The sequence below is a fragment of the Gallinula chloropus genome, assembly GCF_964237585.1.
Source record: "Gallinula chloropus genome assembly, chromosome: 8".
In the NCBI taxonomy this organism is placed as follows: domain Eukaryota; kingdom Metazoa; phylum Chordata; class Aves; order Gruiformes; family Rallidae; genus Gallinula; species Gallinula chloropus.
In genome coordinates this window covers 25,606,644-25,620,393 of record NC_140093.1, presented here as the reverse complement: position 1 = coordinate 25,620,393, position 13,750 = coordinate 25,606,644, and the positions used below count along the sequence as shown (strand labels likewise).

The window sequence follows — 13,750 nt, the reverse complement described above, 5'->3', positions numbered from 1 at the left end:
CTGTGGTGGCACTGGTGAAACTGATGACACCAGCAAAGACAAAGTGAGAGGAAATCGTGAGGCTGTTTTATGAGAAGGAAGCAGAGTGTTGCTTCTCACCCTCCTGGATTTAGCAGGCAGCTTCTCACACACTGTGTTGCTGAACTACCCGTTGCCCGAATGGCTTGGGGATGGAAGGACATTTGCCCACATGAAGTAGCACAAGTGTGCTGGTTTGTGCTTTGAGAATGGCTGGGTTCTCAAAGGCATTAATAACAGGGGTGGTAACTTTGGAGTGGTGATTTTGCCACTCTGAGTCCTATCCTATGTTGTCAGACCAGGCAGCAGAAAACAAGGAAGAGGTTTTCTGCCAGAGACAGGGAGATTCAAAATCACTGAGCTCTCCCATGTTTGTGAGTGATTAATGTGAAAATTAATGAGGCTTTAATGTAAGTAAGGGATAGAAATGGTTTAGCCCCAAGATCATGAAGTTTCTGAGTACCAGGGTTGCTCAGATGATTTAGCAGAGTGCTGAATAATGTGACTAACCTTATGCACGGCTGGGAAACCACTTCTGTTTATTTACAATGAAAAATCACATAAACCTGTGTACCTATCTTTTCTGTGCCAACATTTTCCTCTCACATGTAAAACCTTTGTGTTAGCTCCTGAAAACATCATTGAAGGTCAATTTTGGCAGACCTGTACTGTAGAAACATCACTTTCCCATCACAAACGCACCTCACCATGAGCTGAAGCTGGTTTGTCCCCTGGCAGCTACGCATGGTGCTGGGACCTGCTCTGCTCTCCAGGCTGCCAGCTCAGGCAATCACCTGCCATGGCCATGAACCCCATCAGCCTTTCTTTCCATCCCCCACCCTAAATGTACTGGCCCCTACCTACTTTTTACACCCATTCCCTCTTTCCAGGCTGGCTTTGCCTAAGAGGGCTGTGCCCCATCTAGAAAAAGAAGAATTAAACCCACAAGTTAAGTGCCATTTAAGACATCTGAGCAGCCTCTCCTTTGCTCACTGAATACAGCAAATAGCTGTTGATCAGCTGAATTAAAATCCAAAACCAACCCCAGGAGAGGCTGCTGGACTCCTGCTCCTGGCTGAACTCTTGCAGCGGGGAGCTGGTTATGTGGGCGACTTTTGGGGTGTTTAACTCTTCAAGTGGGGTACCTAGGTTGGATGCCTAAAAGCTTGGCTGCCCTATGCCATCAGTGGAGAATAGAAACGTTTTGAGAGTAACATACAGGCAGATTCCCCCGCCAAGTTATAGCATTAGGGGTCTGATGATGGTGGTGACGACTCCTGTTTGCCCTCAGCGAGCTGAGACTCTGGAATTAGCTGCAGCCAGCATCTCAGCACGCTCAGCCAGGGTTCCTGGGGAGCCCCTGGGCAGGATCTGCTCAGCAAGACTTGCAGCAGGACCAGCTGCTGGCAGCCACACACAACTTTTTAGGAGTCCCGCTGCAGTTTTGGAGAGACCAAGTGGTGTGAGCCCCATGGCAGCTGTGGGTGCTGGTGCCCGGACATGGGGGGCGTGCCCCATGTCTGACCCTCACTTCAACCCAGGAGCTTGACCTGGTCAGTCTTAATACAAGCAGCAAACTGCTGTTGCCATAGCTGTTCTGAAGGACTCAGAGGTGTTGGTTAAGTAATCTCCAATGATTTGAGGTGGACCTGTGCAGTCAAGCCAAGGTTGCTTCTCCTCCCTCCCCATGAGGCAGCAGAGGGAGCGGTGCAGCTCCTCAGAAAGATGAGGCCTGGCCTGGTTAGAAGAGATCATCGTTTTGTTGGTTTGTGATTGTTTTCCTGACTCAGTTTTGGCAAAGGCAAGCTGGCTGGGGCTGGCGTCCGCGCTGCGTTCTCTGTATCCGAATGACGCTAAAAGCTGCCGGGTCGTGCAAAGTCTCGTGGGTGACGCATCGTTAAGTCAGCTTGTGAGGAGCAAAATTTCCCTGAGCTCAGCGAGCCCCACTGCTGTGCTCCTCCAGGTGCCAAGGAAAGGGGAGCCTGCCCCGTGCCAATTAAAACTCTTTTCTCAACTTCTCCTTGGCAAGGTGCAAAGAAATCTGCTTTTCATGCTCAAGGACTAAAAATAAATGCTATTTTGGGTTTCAGAAGCAGCTGCATGACTAAAATGAGCCGTTCGATTTCATTCATGTTTGCTGTCTATTAATCTGTTCTCCTCACCCTCAGCAGGGTATGACTCAGGGCTTCGCATTGTCTTCCTCCCTAAACTATCTGTGTTTTGACTTTAAATTCTGCCGTCTGACGCAAAGCAGCGCTGAAATCATGACAGTTTGATCCAGCCAGTTCCCAGGAGGCTCTTGATCTTTACTGGCTGGTAAATGTAGCGCTCAGAACAGCTATGCAGAGCAGATATTGATATTTTTACACCAAATGTTGGTAAGCAGATGTCACACGCTTGTGAAGAGCCTTGAAACTCCACAGGAGAAAAAAAAATGTGAGTATGTATGTGGGGGAGGCCTGGAGATAAAAATAATTCGGTGGTTATATGAGAAGCCATATATTCCGTAATGTGTTGGTGTCTTGCTATTCCTGTTGATGGTACTCAAACTGGGGGCTGCACTGGGACGGGTAAACCGGGAAGCGCTTTCCCTGCGGATGCCTTTCCATGCCCCTTCCAGCCCAGGCTTCTCCCCTCACCCAGCCCTGCCTGAGCAGGATAGTCCTGTCCACCTGCCACGAGCAGAGGGTCTGTACTGTGGGGTGGGCCCCAATTGTCACAAGCTTGAGGCACCCTGTAGGAAGTGTAGGGCACTGGGCAGGGAGGAGCGGCGAGGCAGTGGGTACGTGCTCCTCCAGCATACCAGAGGGACTAAGCCCTGGGGTAGGACCCACACACCTTCAGTCACCCCAGCTGGTCACTGGCTGGTGGGCGTGCAGAGGGGCAGAGCCTGCCTGGGCCCTCAGTGAGGCTGATGCAGTCAGCCACCTCCTTGGGCCAGCTGCCTACAGAGGGGCCCTCGCTCCCCCGGCACCAAGGCCTTGGCATGTGTGGGGAGTGCCGGCTCTGTGGTGGAGGGTGGGTGGGTAGGGGAACCTGTGTGACACAGCGGCTCAGCTGAACCAGCAACACTTCACAGGTTGCTGGTGGGTCCGTGTTGCAAAGGTGGATGCTCATGTCTGGGAGGTAGCGGTGAAACCTTGCACTAAGACCCTTCTTTCTAGTTAATTGTTTATTGACTGCAGGCAGCACGAAATCCCAAAGGTGGAAATGTTGGGTGAACATCGGGATTGGTTTTTTTCAGTGTTTTGTGGGTTGTTTTTTTTTTTTTCCTTAGCAAAATCTGTGTCTGCAATGGCCCTGCAGAGCAAGCAGCAGACCTGGAGGGAGGCCCGTGGGCCAGGCTGGCCTAGAACCTCCATAGCCTTGTGGCAGCGTGGAATAAAGCCCAGAGATCCTTGGCCACTCAACGTGCACTAGACACCCATTGTTTTAAAGACTGTGGTTACAGAATCACAGAATCACAAGGTTGGAAGAGACCTTTGAAGATCATCATGTCCAACCATGCCCATCCTGTGCTAAACCATATCCCTAAGTACCTCATCTACCCTTTTTCTGAACACATCCAGGAAAGGTGACTCAACCCCACCTCCCCAGACCTACTGGCCACACTGTTTTTCATACAAGCCAAGATGCCATTGGCCTTCTTGGCTGCCAGGGCACACTGCTGGCTCATATTCAGCCTGCAGTCCCCCAACACCCCCAGGTCCTTCTCTTCCTGACAGCTCTCCAGCCAGTCTCCCCCAGCCTGTAGCGCTGCAGGGGGTTGTTATGTCCCATGTGCAGCACTCTGCACTTGGCCATGTTAAACTTCATCCCATTGGTCTCAGCCCATCAGTGCAGTCTGTTTAGATCCCTCTGAAGAGCCTCCCTACCCTCAGACAGATCAACACTTACAAATTGCAAACCCCTTACTTTTCCTTACAATGTTCTATTTTTCTCTCCCCTTACAGCTCTGGTAATGAAATTTGGGCCATTTATTACGTACTAAATTTAGGGAGGACAAAAACATTTGCATGCAAATATGTTTGATCTTCCAAGCATGCAAAATGAGCACAAAATAACAAGTCTGATGTTGGACACAAGCAGAGTTCAAGTATTTTAAAATGTAAAAAAAAAAAAAACAACACAAAAACTCTAACTGTGATGCCAGATGAATCTTTTGTGAGGAAAGAAAACCTCCCCCTTCTGATTAGGTACGGAATAAATGCAGATATTCAAGTCAGATATGGACTGAGTTTTACATGCGACAATAGCCCTTATTCTGCAAGAAATGCCATGGCTGTAATGAATTGTAAATTATTTTTAGTTGCTACTGGAAACACTGGAAGGGGGGGGGGGGAACTAATCAATATTGACACAACCTGCTTTATTTCTAAGCAGTGCTGATCTCTGGTGACACTGATTAGAGGAGGAGGAGGAGGAGGGAGCCAGAGCTGAAGCGAACTGCATGAACTGCAAGCTCCTGTGGTGTTTAGAGAAGAGCCACCACAGCCAGGCCAAAGCGCTGTCCGCTGCTCCTCACTGCTGCTGGGATGGTCGTGTCAGAGGGTTCATTGCCTCATCCTCTCATGGAAGCAGGGCACGCCGGGTGGGAGGTAGGTCTCGCCGGGTTACCGCAGCCCATGAATGCGCCTGTGGGTCTTGCCACCATCCCCCTGCCAGTGCTTGTGCTGTCCTGGGGACTGGGCACAAGGGCAGTGGCACCAAGCCCCATGTCAGACCTTGCTACCTCCTGAAGTCAGGTTGTCTGGCTTTTCTTTCTCCATTAACTTTCAGGACTATGATCTTCTGGCTGGCTGTGATACCACACAGTGCGCTGGAGTCCTCCTGCCTGTTTGCTACAGTGAAGTCCCCCCCACACACCCACTCCGCCCCTTGCCCTCTTTCTTACACGAAATGAAATAAAATCGCTTTGAAGCTGTTCTTAGTCTTAAGTCAGCATGCAAGATGCGGGGTTGATTATTAACTTTTAGCTTCTGATGGTGCATAACTATGTAAGGCAGGGCCTGTTTCAGGGAGAGCGGTGCGCTTAGTGCTGGCTTGTGCCCAGGCTCCACAAAAGGATGCAGCATGGTCCAAGCGTGCTCAGAAAAACAAGATTACCAAGCTCCTCTGGTTAAACAGTTGATATTGAGCTAGTTCTAATGCAATTTCCTTAAATTCAGAGATGCTGTGATGCGATCTTACTCTTGTATAAAATGCCATGGAACTTCTAATGACAGAACAGATCAAATTTTCTGTTGCATGACTCATTCTGAGGAAAAGAATGCCATCCACACAATATGACACCAAAAAAAAAAGCACATTCACTAAGGCACTCCTTACAGGACTGTACGGTGCAATCAATCATAAGCACAAAGTCTGGGCAGTACTTTTTGATGTGGACTAAAATTGACAGCTGGATCGTGGATACCCTTTGGTAAATTTTATCCACTGAACCCAAAATAGCCACAGCAGAGACCTAAGCCAAGTGTCTGCCTGACTTCACACACTGTAAATCTCAAGTGAGTGGTTAAGGAGCAGAGGAAGGAATCGTGCTGATGTGCCAATTAATCTGGGCTGTCTGAAATAGGCACCAATGCTGAAGATCGGGGATAGATGGATAGGGGAAGCAGAATGGGAAGAATTTTCTAGATAAATGTTAGGTGTTTGGAGGCAGAAGGCACAAAACACTAGTCCTTTGGAAATACTTGCAGAGACACAAGAAAATTCCTGAAAATCTGAATTGAGCATTTTTCTCCTTTTGTTTTGATCACAGCCTCTGTTTTCTGCGTGGACCAAGGTGTATTACTGATAACAATGTCAGCAGCTGTATGCTTGATGGGCATTCAGAGTGCTGCTGAAGGGGGCTGTGGGGTTCAGCAATACGGTTCCTTGGACTTTGCTCACTGCAGTAGATGCCTTTCTTATCCTTTCTTCGGGGATGCTGTCATGAGTCACTTCTGTCTCTTTTCTTCCTGGGCCCAGTGATGAAAGTGAGCGTTTTGGGATGGTATCTGTGCCCTGAATAAAGCTGCTGCTGAAGAGTTTCAGGACTGATCCTGTATTTTACTAACAACTTTACGTGAGGTGAAACTGGAGGCTTCCAGTTTCGACTGCAGCGACTGCAGCAAGGATAGTCCTTTTGTCTGTGCTCATGGCTGCAATTATTTCTACCTTGCTGTTCTTATGACAATTTAATTTTGTAACATTTATTGGTTTGGAAGGTACATTCATCCTAGGGTTTTTTTGCATTTTCTGCTGTAAAAGGTCAAAATTGTCAGGAAAGATTTATTTTGGGGGAAAAGGAGTCCTCATTTAAAAGCCAAAGTGAAACAGCCTTTCTGGAATAGAAAGGAAGCAGAAGGCACGAGCTACAACCCAGAGCAGCAGCTGAAGCAACATGTTACGTTTCATGCTGTCTGATTTACGGGGCGGTGGTATTTACTCACCCTGGTGATCCAGGCGAGCGAGCGCTGCCCCTTTCACACACAGGCTGCTGCGAATGGACTTGAAACTGCAAGGACATCACCTGCAGTGCCTGGCAGGGGGGCTGTGGGTGGGTTTTCCCTCTCTGGATGCATCAGTGACTGGGTGAGTGGGGTCATAGCTGGGAACGCGGCAGCCACTGGGTGAGGCAGAGCCCTAAAGGAGTGGGGTGCTTCTCCCGCCTTGCGCAGCTGCCCATGGGCCCAGGCAGGGAGCTGCCACGGGGGATCCTTCTGCTGTCTCTTTCCCCAACGTGCTTCAGTTTTCCCCTCTGGATCTCCGACATGCAATGGAGGGGTGTTGTTCCCCTCCTGGGAGCGCTCGGCCCTCAGCAGGATGCTCTAGTTGGTCTGGAGCTCCTGGGCCTCCTCCCATGCCTGGTGATGATGCTGTGAATTGTCCTTGTCACAGAGCCAGAATGGTGTTTCAGTGGCTCATTCAACTTATTCCTATAACAAATACTAACATTAAAAAGCCTGCACAGGCGGGAGCTGCTGGAAGGCCAGCTCCAGCAGAAGGCACGGCCAGGGTTGGGTGGGCACACGTGCTCACACACCGCCCTTCGCGCTGTGCCGCCTCGGCACACTGCCTTCCTCGCCGCTTGGCTCGCGCTGACGCCCAGACCCGCACGCCCACAGCACACAGACACGGGTCTCTGTCCCCACTGCTGGCCTGGCCATCTCCTGCCAACCTGAGAGCCCGGCCAGCTTAGCAGCACTTGCCCTGCTCTGGGGTTCAGCACCCTGCTCCGTGGGAGCTGAGACTATGCCCTCTCGGCTTTTAACCATTCTTTTCCCTTTTCCCTCTCTCCCCCTTTACCTGCCTTTTCCTCTTTTTCTTTTCTTTCGCCTTTTTTGTATTTTTTCCCTCTTCTCCCTCCCCCTTTTATCGCCTACCTTCCTCACCCCCACCCCCACCCCCCATGCACCCGTTTTTATTTGCCCTTTTGAACGCCCACCCCTTTGCGGGGAAAACGGGTGCGTGTGCGTGGGGGGTGAGGGATGTTCCTCAGCCTGCGCCCGGGGAGGGTCCCGCTGGCCACGACCCGCTTTCCGCCGGCCCGGCCCGCCGCAGGCTCCGCCGCCCGGGCGGGGCGTGTGAGCGCGGCTGACGTCAGGCGCGGCGAGGGCGGTATAAGCGGGCGCTGTCCGGGTGCTGAAGGCGGCGGGAGCGGCGGGAGCGGCGCTTCCAGGTAGGGGCTGCGCCGGGGCTCGCAGCGCGGCCGGGCCCGCCGAGGGTCGGCCGGGGGCGGGGTGGGGAGGGTGGAGGGTGGCTGGGGAAGCCCGGGGCCCTCGGCTGCCGGCCGGGGGGGGATCTGCGGCAGCCGCCGGGGCTGAGCCCCGCGGCGAGTTGGGGCGGAAAGTTGAAGGGCTCGTACCTAGAGCCTTCCGGCCCCGGTAATCAGCCCCGCCGGTGCAGGGGTGGTGTTTGTCATACCCCCCAGCTGCCGCCGCGGCTCCGGCCGGGGAGCGCAGCGGCAGCCGCTCTGCCTTGCGGCTGCTCTTCAGCCGCGTCAAAATGCGGGCTGAGAGGTTACCCTGGGTGCGGGCGCAGCCTGGCCAGCTCTCCAGATGTATCCCCGTACAGCCCTGCGGCCAGAGCTGCCTCAGGTCTGGGCTCTCCTCCTCACCCCACTGTGATTCCGTTCATGTTTTTAGCCACTTGTACGGGATAAAGGGTTGGATGTGCTTAAAAAAGGCAAATTTGCTGCAGTCCTGTCCTTTGTTGTGAAAGTAAGCGGCAGGAAGAGTGCGTGATGTGTTCCTTTCTTTTCCTGATGGAAAAAACCCGCTGCTGGATTCTCCCTCAGGCTCTCAGGGCAGGGACTCGTCTGTGGGAAAGCTGATGAGTTTTCATCGCAGATTTTCACTGGAAACATCACACACACACACACACACACACCCCAGAGATGCTGCTGAGAGAGATCGAGAGAGAGAATTACTGCTGCCATGGAAACATCCCAGAAAGGAGATTTATTGTTTTGTCTGTTTTCTGGGAACTTGGGTCAGCCTGCATTGCCTTTGTGCATGGAGCTTTGCGAGCTCCACTGCCTCGTTTTGTAAGTAGGAACTTCGACATCAGTGGGGAAAGAGGTGATTTTCCTGTTTCTTAGGTGCTAACAGAGGAGATAAACATGCTCCTCATCCAGGACAGCTTCTCAGTTATCCGTCTGTAGGCAAAACAGCCATTTTAGCATATCGTCCTCTCAGAGGCACAGAAGATCCTAAAGACAGTCTAAAATGTTCTCAGTTTTCTAAAAAAACGTGGAATTAAAGTTTGAAAGAGCAGGTAGGAGTCCTTTCAGCCTAGATGGTGCAGTATATTTAACGACAAGAATTTATGTCCTGAATTCAAAGCTTTTCAAATAATTCATCCCCAAATCCATTTGATGAGGCTTTCAAGTATCATGTACCAATAAATTAGAAGTGAAAATTGATTTGGTGACAAATACACCCCAAATATCTAGAGAGCAGCCAGTGAGCTGTTATTCCTGCAAAGGAAATACTCAGCTGAGCATCGTCCTTGTGGAACGCTAAATTAAACTTTGCCTGGCCACGCATATTTTGGGTTTAATGGGATGATGAGGGCTCCTACAACGACTGTAACAACACATAATTATGCACGGCGAAGGAGGTTGAGTCTCTGGTCTCTGAGTGGGAGGCGCCTGGCAGATAATTATGGAACAGCCCTCCCTTCCCCCACCCCTTGCAAAGGACAGAGTTTCTTGTGCGTTGATCAAACTAACTCTGTTCATCACCAGTCTCTCTGCTGGAAAATAAAGCCTTAATGTCATTTATTTGTTACAATAAGTGCTGTATTTTCATACATATCTGTATAGGACTAGTGTCTCTCCTGTGACAGAGAATGGAGCGATGTCTTGGCTTTGTGTCAGGGCAAACTCAGATCTGGAGGGTGGGACCTTCTAATCAGCCATTCTGAACTAATCCTTTGTGAAATCAGATGTATCCAGGCTTGAACAGTCAGAATTATTTGGGGAAATTGTTTGCTATTTTGGCTGCTAGCTTTCCATGCCGAGGCGTACTGGAGACAAAAGCAGCGCTCTGAAACAATACTGCTTTAATTATTTAAAGTCGCATTACGTTAGGAACAGAAACTGAGGGTCAAAATCTACAAGTGAGCTGAAATGAGCACATTGGTGCTCAGCCCTCTGCAGCAGGTAAATAGTGGTGTACACAGCCCTTCCAGTCCGTCATGAGCCATTAACAGCTCAACAGGATGCTTTTACCAAGACAAAAACTAAAGCAACCAAAATAGGTCAGTTAATCAAAGTGGTTTCTATCTTTGTCATTTCTTTGTTATTATGGTACTTTATTTGTTAATGTAACTGGATCAGGAGAGTCTAATCTGTCTCACAGACCTGAGCATCACCTAGGACATAATTGATGGCAGTTTTTCCCTTCTCTGGGTGGAGGGTGCTGGGCTCCCCGCAGGACTGGGCTCGTGCAGCTGCACCTCACAAGCAGCAGTAATCCTCTTCATTCAGTTGGAGGAGGCATCTTTTGCCTGTTTCTCTTCCAGTCTTCCTTGCTGGCTGCTGTATGCTGGGCAGACGGAGCAGACACAGGCTTCTACTGGTCTATGCTAACTGGATTTAGCTCTCTTCGACAATGGTCATATTTCTGCCCATCGTGGGACCTGATTCAATTTCTGCTGAAGCAAATGAATGAACGAGCGAGTGACTGAGTGAAGTCACCACTCAGAACCTGCCCACTCGAGCTCATTTCTGAGATGGGTTTTGAAGGATTCAGTACAATTCTATTGTGCCTTTGGGATAAATCATAGTTTGGCCCTCAAATGAGGGGGGGGGGGGAATCGTTACCCCTAGGAAAATGGTTCACTCATCCAGCCTCTTACATACAATTCACCTGTAATACAAATAATATCTATTTTTAAATTAAATAATAGCAAAAAGGGAAGTAAAACACTAACAATGATGAGAGAAATAAACTTGCAAGTCATTTTATAGGCTGTGTTCTCCAGTTCATTACACTAATTTTATTGCAGTCTGGCACTATTCAGTGATATTACCCTGAGATGGAACCAGAGGCCCTGTGGAGCAATCTCATACAATAATTCCGTATGCAGGTTTTCTACTAATATTTTGAGCAGTGTCTAAATATATGGATATACTGATTTTACCAATTGAAGCCTTCGTTTGCATAACCAAAATGACATCTAGATTCCTCTGTGGGCATTTTGTGAGCTGTATAGGATTTGTATTTTACATGTTGGTGTTTCCATTGGAAAACTTGTGTGCATAAAGTACATTGAACACAGAGAGAAGAAAATTCTAGCGTAGGAAATCAGTAGTTTCCAGTAAACGGAGGAATCATTGGAAATATCCAGAAAAATCCCAGATTTCCACCTAAATGTACGGTTTCCATCTACAAGTTATATTAGGTTTCCATGATTAATAAAAATATTTGTTGTGCTGGTGTTATTCTTCATAAATTCCAGTTTAAAATAACAATCTCTGTCCTGCTTCTCAGTTCTCTAAGTCTGTCTCCATATGTTAACTGCCTCTTTTTTATTCTTCTTCTTTATTTCAAGGAAAGATTTTAAATATGGCAGCAACTAAACCCTTCCAGCTTGAAGCAGCCTGCGCTCTCACCTTTTTCTTTGTCGCAATCTGTTGGGTTGATGCAGCTTCCTTCCAGCAGCATCAGCTGCTTCAGAAAGATCCAGACTATGTCATGAAAAACTTACAGAGGTTCCCAAATCCCGATATGATCAAAGCTTTGGAATACATAGAAGATCTTCGCAAGCAAACTAACAAGGGAGAAAGCAGCCCTGATTACAGCTCTTATCAAAGTGTGCCCTACCTCCTGCCACAGAAGGAAAGCAAAAATCCTGTTCACCTACCAGATAATGTAAGGGATTCTTTGACTGAAGATGAGTCCCAGTGGGTTAAAGTGATGCTGGAAGCCTTGCGGCAAGCTGAGAAAGAGTCGAAAGTCGGCCCAAAGGAGAATAAACCTTATGGTCTGAGTTCAGATAACAACTTTCCAGCTGGAGTAACTGATGATTATGAGGCTTACAAGTGGCCTGAGAGGTGGCAAAAGTATCTCAAAATGCCACTTGGGCACTACGAAGACGGTTCAAGAGACAGTCCCTTCAAGCGTACCAATGAAATTGTGGAAGAGCAATACACACCCCAGAGCCTCGCTACCTTGGAGTCTGTGTTTCAGGAGCTGGGGAAGATGGCAGGACCAAGCAACCACAAGAAAGAAAGGCTGGATGAGGACCAGAAATTGTATGCAGATGATGAAGACGATGTATATAAAGTGAATAACATTGCCTATGAAGATGTGGTCGGAGGAGAAGATTGGAATCCCATAGAGGAGAAAGTGGAAAGTCAGACCCAGGAAGAGATAAAAGACAGCAAAGAGGAAATTGATAAACATGAGGAGGAGATTGATGACGAAATGAAAAGATCAGGGAAACTCAGCTTCCTCGAGGATGAAATAAGAAGAGACAATAAAGATCAAATGTCGGAGGGAGTTTCAAGGCTAATGAATTATTACCTGAAGAGGCTGATGGGCGGTGCTGCAAATAGGAAATTAAGGACTGGAGGAGAACTTGAGGAAAAAAGAGCATCCACATTTTTGGATAAGCAACTCGATCCTCAGTCTATAGCCCAGCTGATAGAAATCTCAAGGAATTTACAAATTCCTCCTGAGGATTTAATAGACATGTTGAAAGCTGGAGAAAAAAAGCAGCTCCAGAGCGAAAGGTTGGAAGCTGAACAGGAAGCAGAATTCCCAGAAGACCTTGACGACATTGCTGAAACAAATCTAGGACAGAGTGATATATTCAAAAATAATGTAAACTCTAAAAACGGGTACATGAAGCAGCCTTTCAATGTTATTCCAGAAAATCTACCTGAAGACCTCAATATTGAAGATATCGTCAGTCTGCTGGGAACTGACACTTTAGCTAATCAGAATCCCTCCTACTTACTAAATCGTCTTAATCAAGAAAATGACTTGCCAAGACTGTCTTTCCTTCCCAGAAGATTGAAAGGACACCCGTTTCCCAAAGCCGCCTGGATGAACGATTTGGAAAGGCAGCAGATGGAGTATGAGAAACTTAATGAGAACGACGAAGAGCTGGCTGATTACTTGGCAAAGGTGTTGGCAAAATATCCTGAAGTTATCAATACGAACCAGATGAAACGGGTCCCGGTGCCACCTTCTGAAAGTGACTTGCAGGAAGACGACCGGCTGGAGCAGGCTGTCAGGGAGCACCTAAGCCAGCTGGGACCGCAGGAGGCCGCGAAGTTGGCTTCGCTCAGCAAAAGGCTTTCCATGGCTGGGGAAACCGATGACACACAGAACAGGCAGTACCTGGATGAGGATATGCTAGCAAAGGTGCTAGAGTATCTAAAACAGGAGAAATCAGAGCTGGAAAGAGATCACATTACTAAACGGGCAATGGAAAACATGTAATTGTTCCTCAAAACGTTACTTCTCTTCAATGTGTTGACTTCTATCCCAATTCAGTTGTGATTTCTTCCCGCTCTCCCACTAAACAGCCTATGGTAGACTACTTACCATTGAACAGTCTGCATATCTTTCTCAGAGCTGTTATATTGTTTATTGATATACTTATATATGTTATAAATTATGGGGCAAACAACAAATTGCTTCGAGTGTTTTAAGAAACAATGAGATCAAGTAAAACTATAATATGTAAACAAATGACCTTTGCATTGTTAATAAAACATGATAAATGAAGAGTGACAATTATAATTTGAAATTTTTAAGATTAATTGGATTATTTTGTTACTGTCTGTAGTGTTTTTTGTGGAGTATCGAATAAAAAAATAAAGCATTATATATATATAGTTTTATTTACAAGGCTTTTTCTATTCAGTGTTTTATTGTTGATGAATAAATTATTTCTGGACAAGAGTCTGTGTTTCTTTGTGGCAGTTGATAAAGTCATAGTAATTTGAAATGGAAACGTATGTTTTACTTCCACAGACAATTGTTCTTGTCTATTATTTTACTGTAGAATAAGTTGGCAGCTTATACTGCTATTTTTTCTGGCTGCAAAACACCAACTGGCATTATGTTTAAGGGTCAGTCGTACCTGAGGAGCTTGCTGACATCAGCTAGGGCAGGAACTGGCAATTTTCCCCCTCCCCAACCCCCCAAATTAATGATTATGTATCTCTTGGCAGTAGGAGGAAGGCAAATGATCTGTCTAGCCAAGTCAGACTCTTTGATGAAGCACT

The 13,750-nt window shown here is 47.8% G+C and overlaps 1 protein-coding gene across 1 annotated transcript; it reads left to right on the top strand.

Annotated features, from left to right (window-relative positions):
* Window positions 1–11,075: 11,075 nt before the first annotated feature.
* Window positions 11,076–12,959, top strand: SCG2 (secretogranin II; the record flags this gene model as incomplete). The annotated part of the gene is made up of 1 exon (XM_084267374.1): window positions 11,076–12,959. One exon carries the CDS (start codon window positions 11,076–11,078, stop codon window positions 12,957–12,959), a length of 1,884 nt encoding a protein of 627 aa, XP_084123500.1.
* Between the last annotated feature and the right edge of the window lie 791 nt (window positions 12,960–13,750).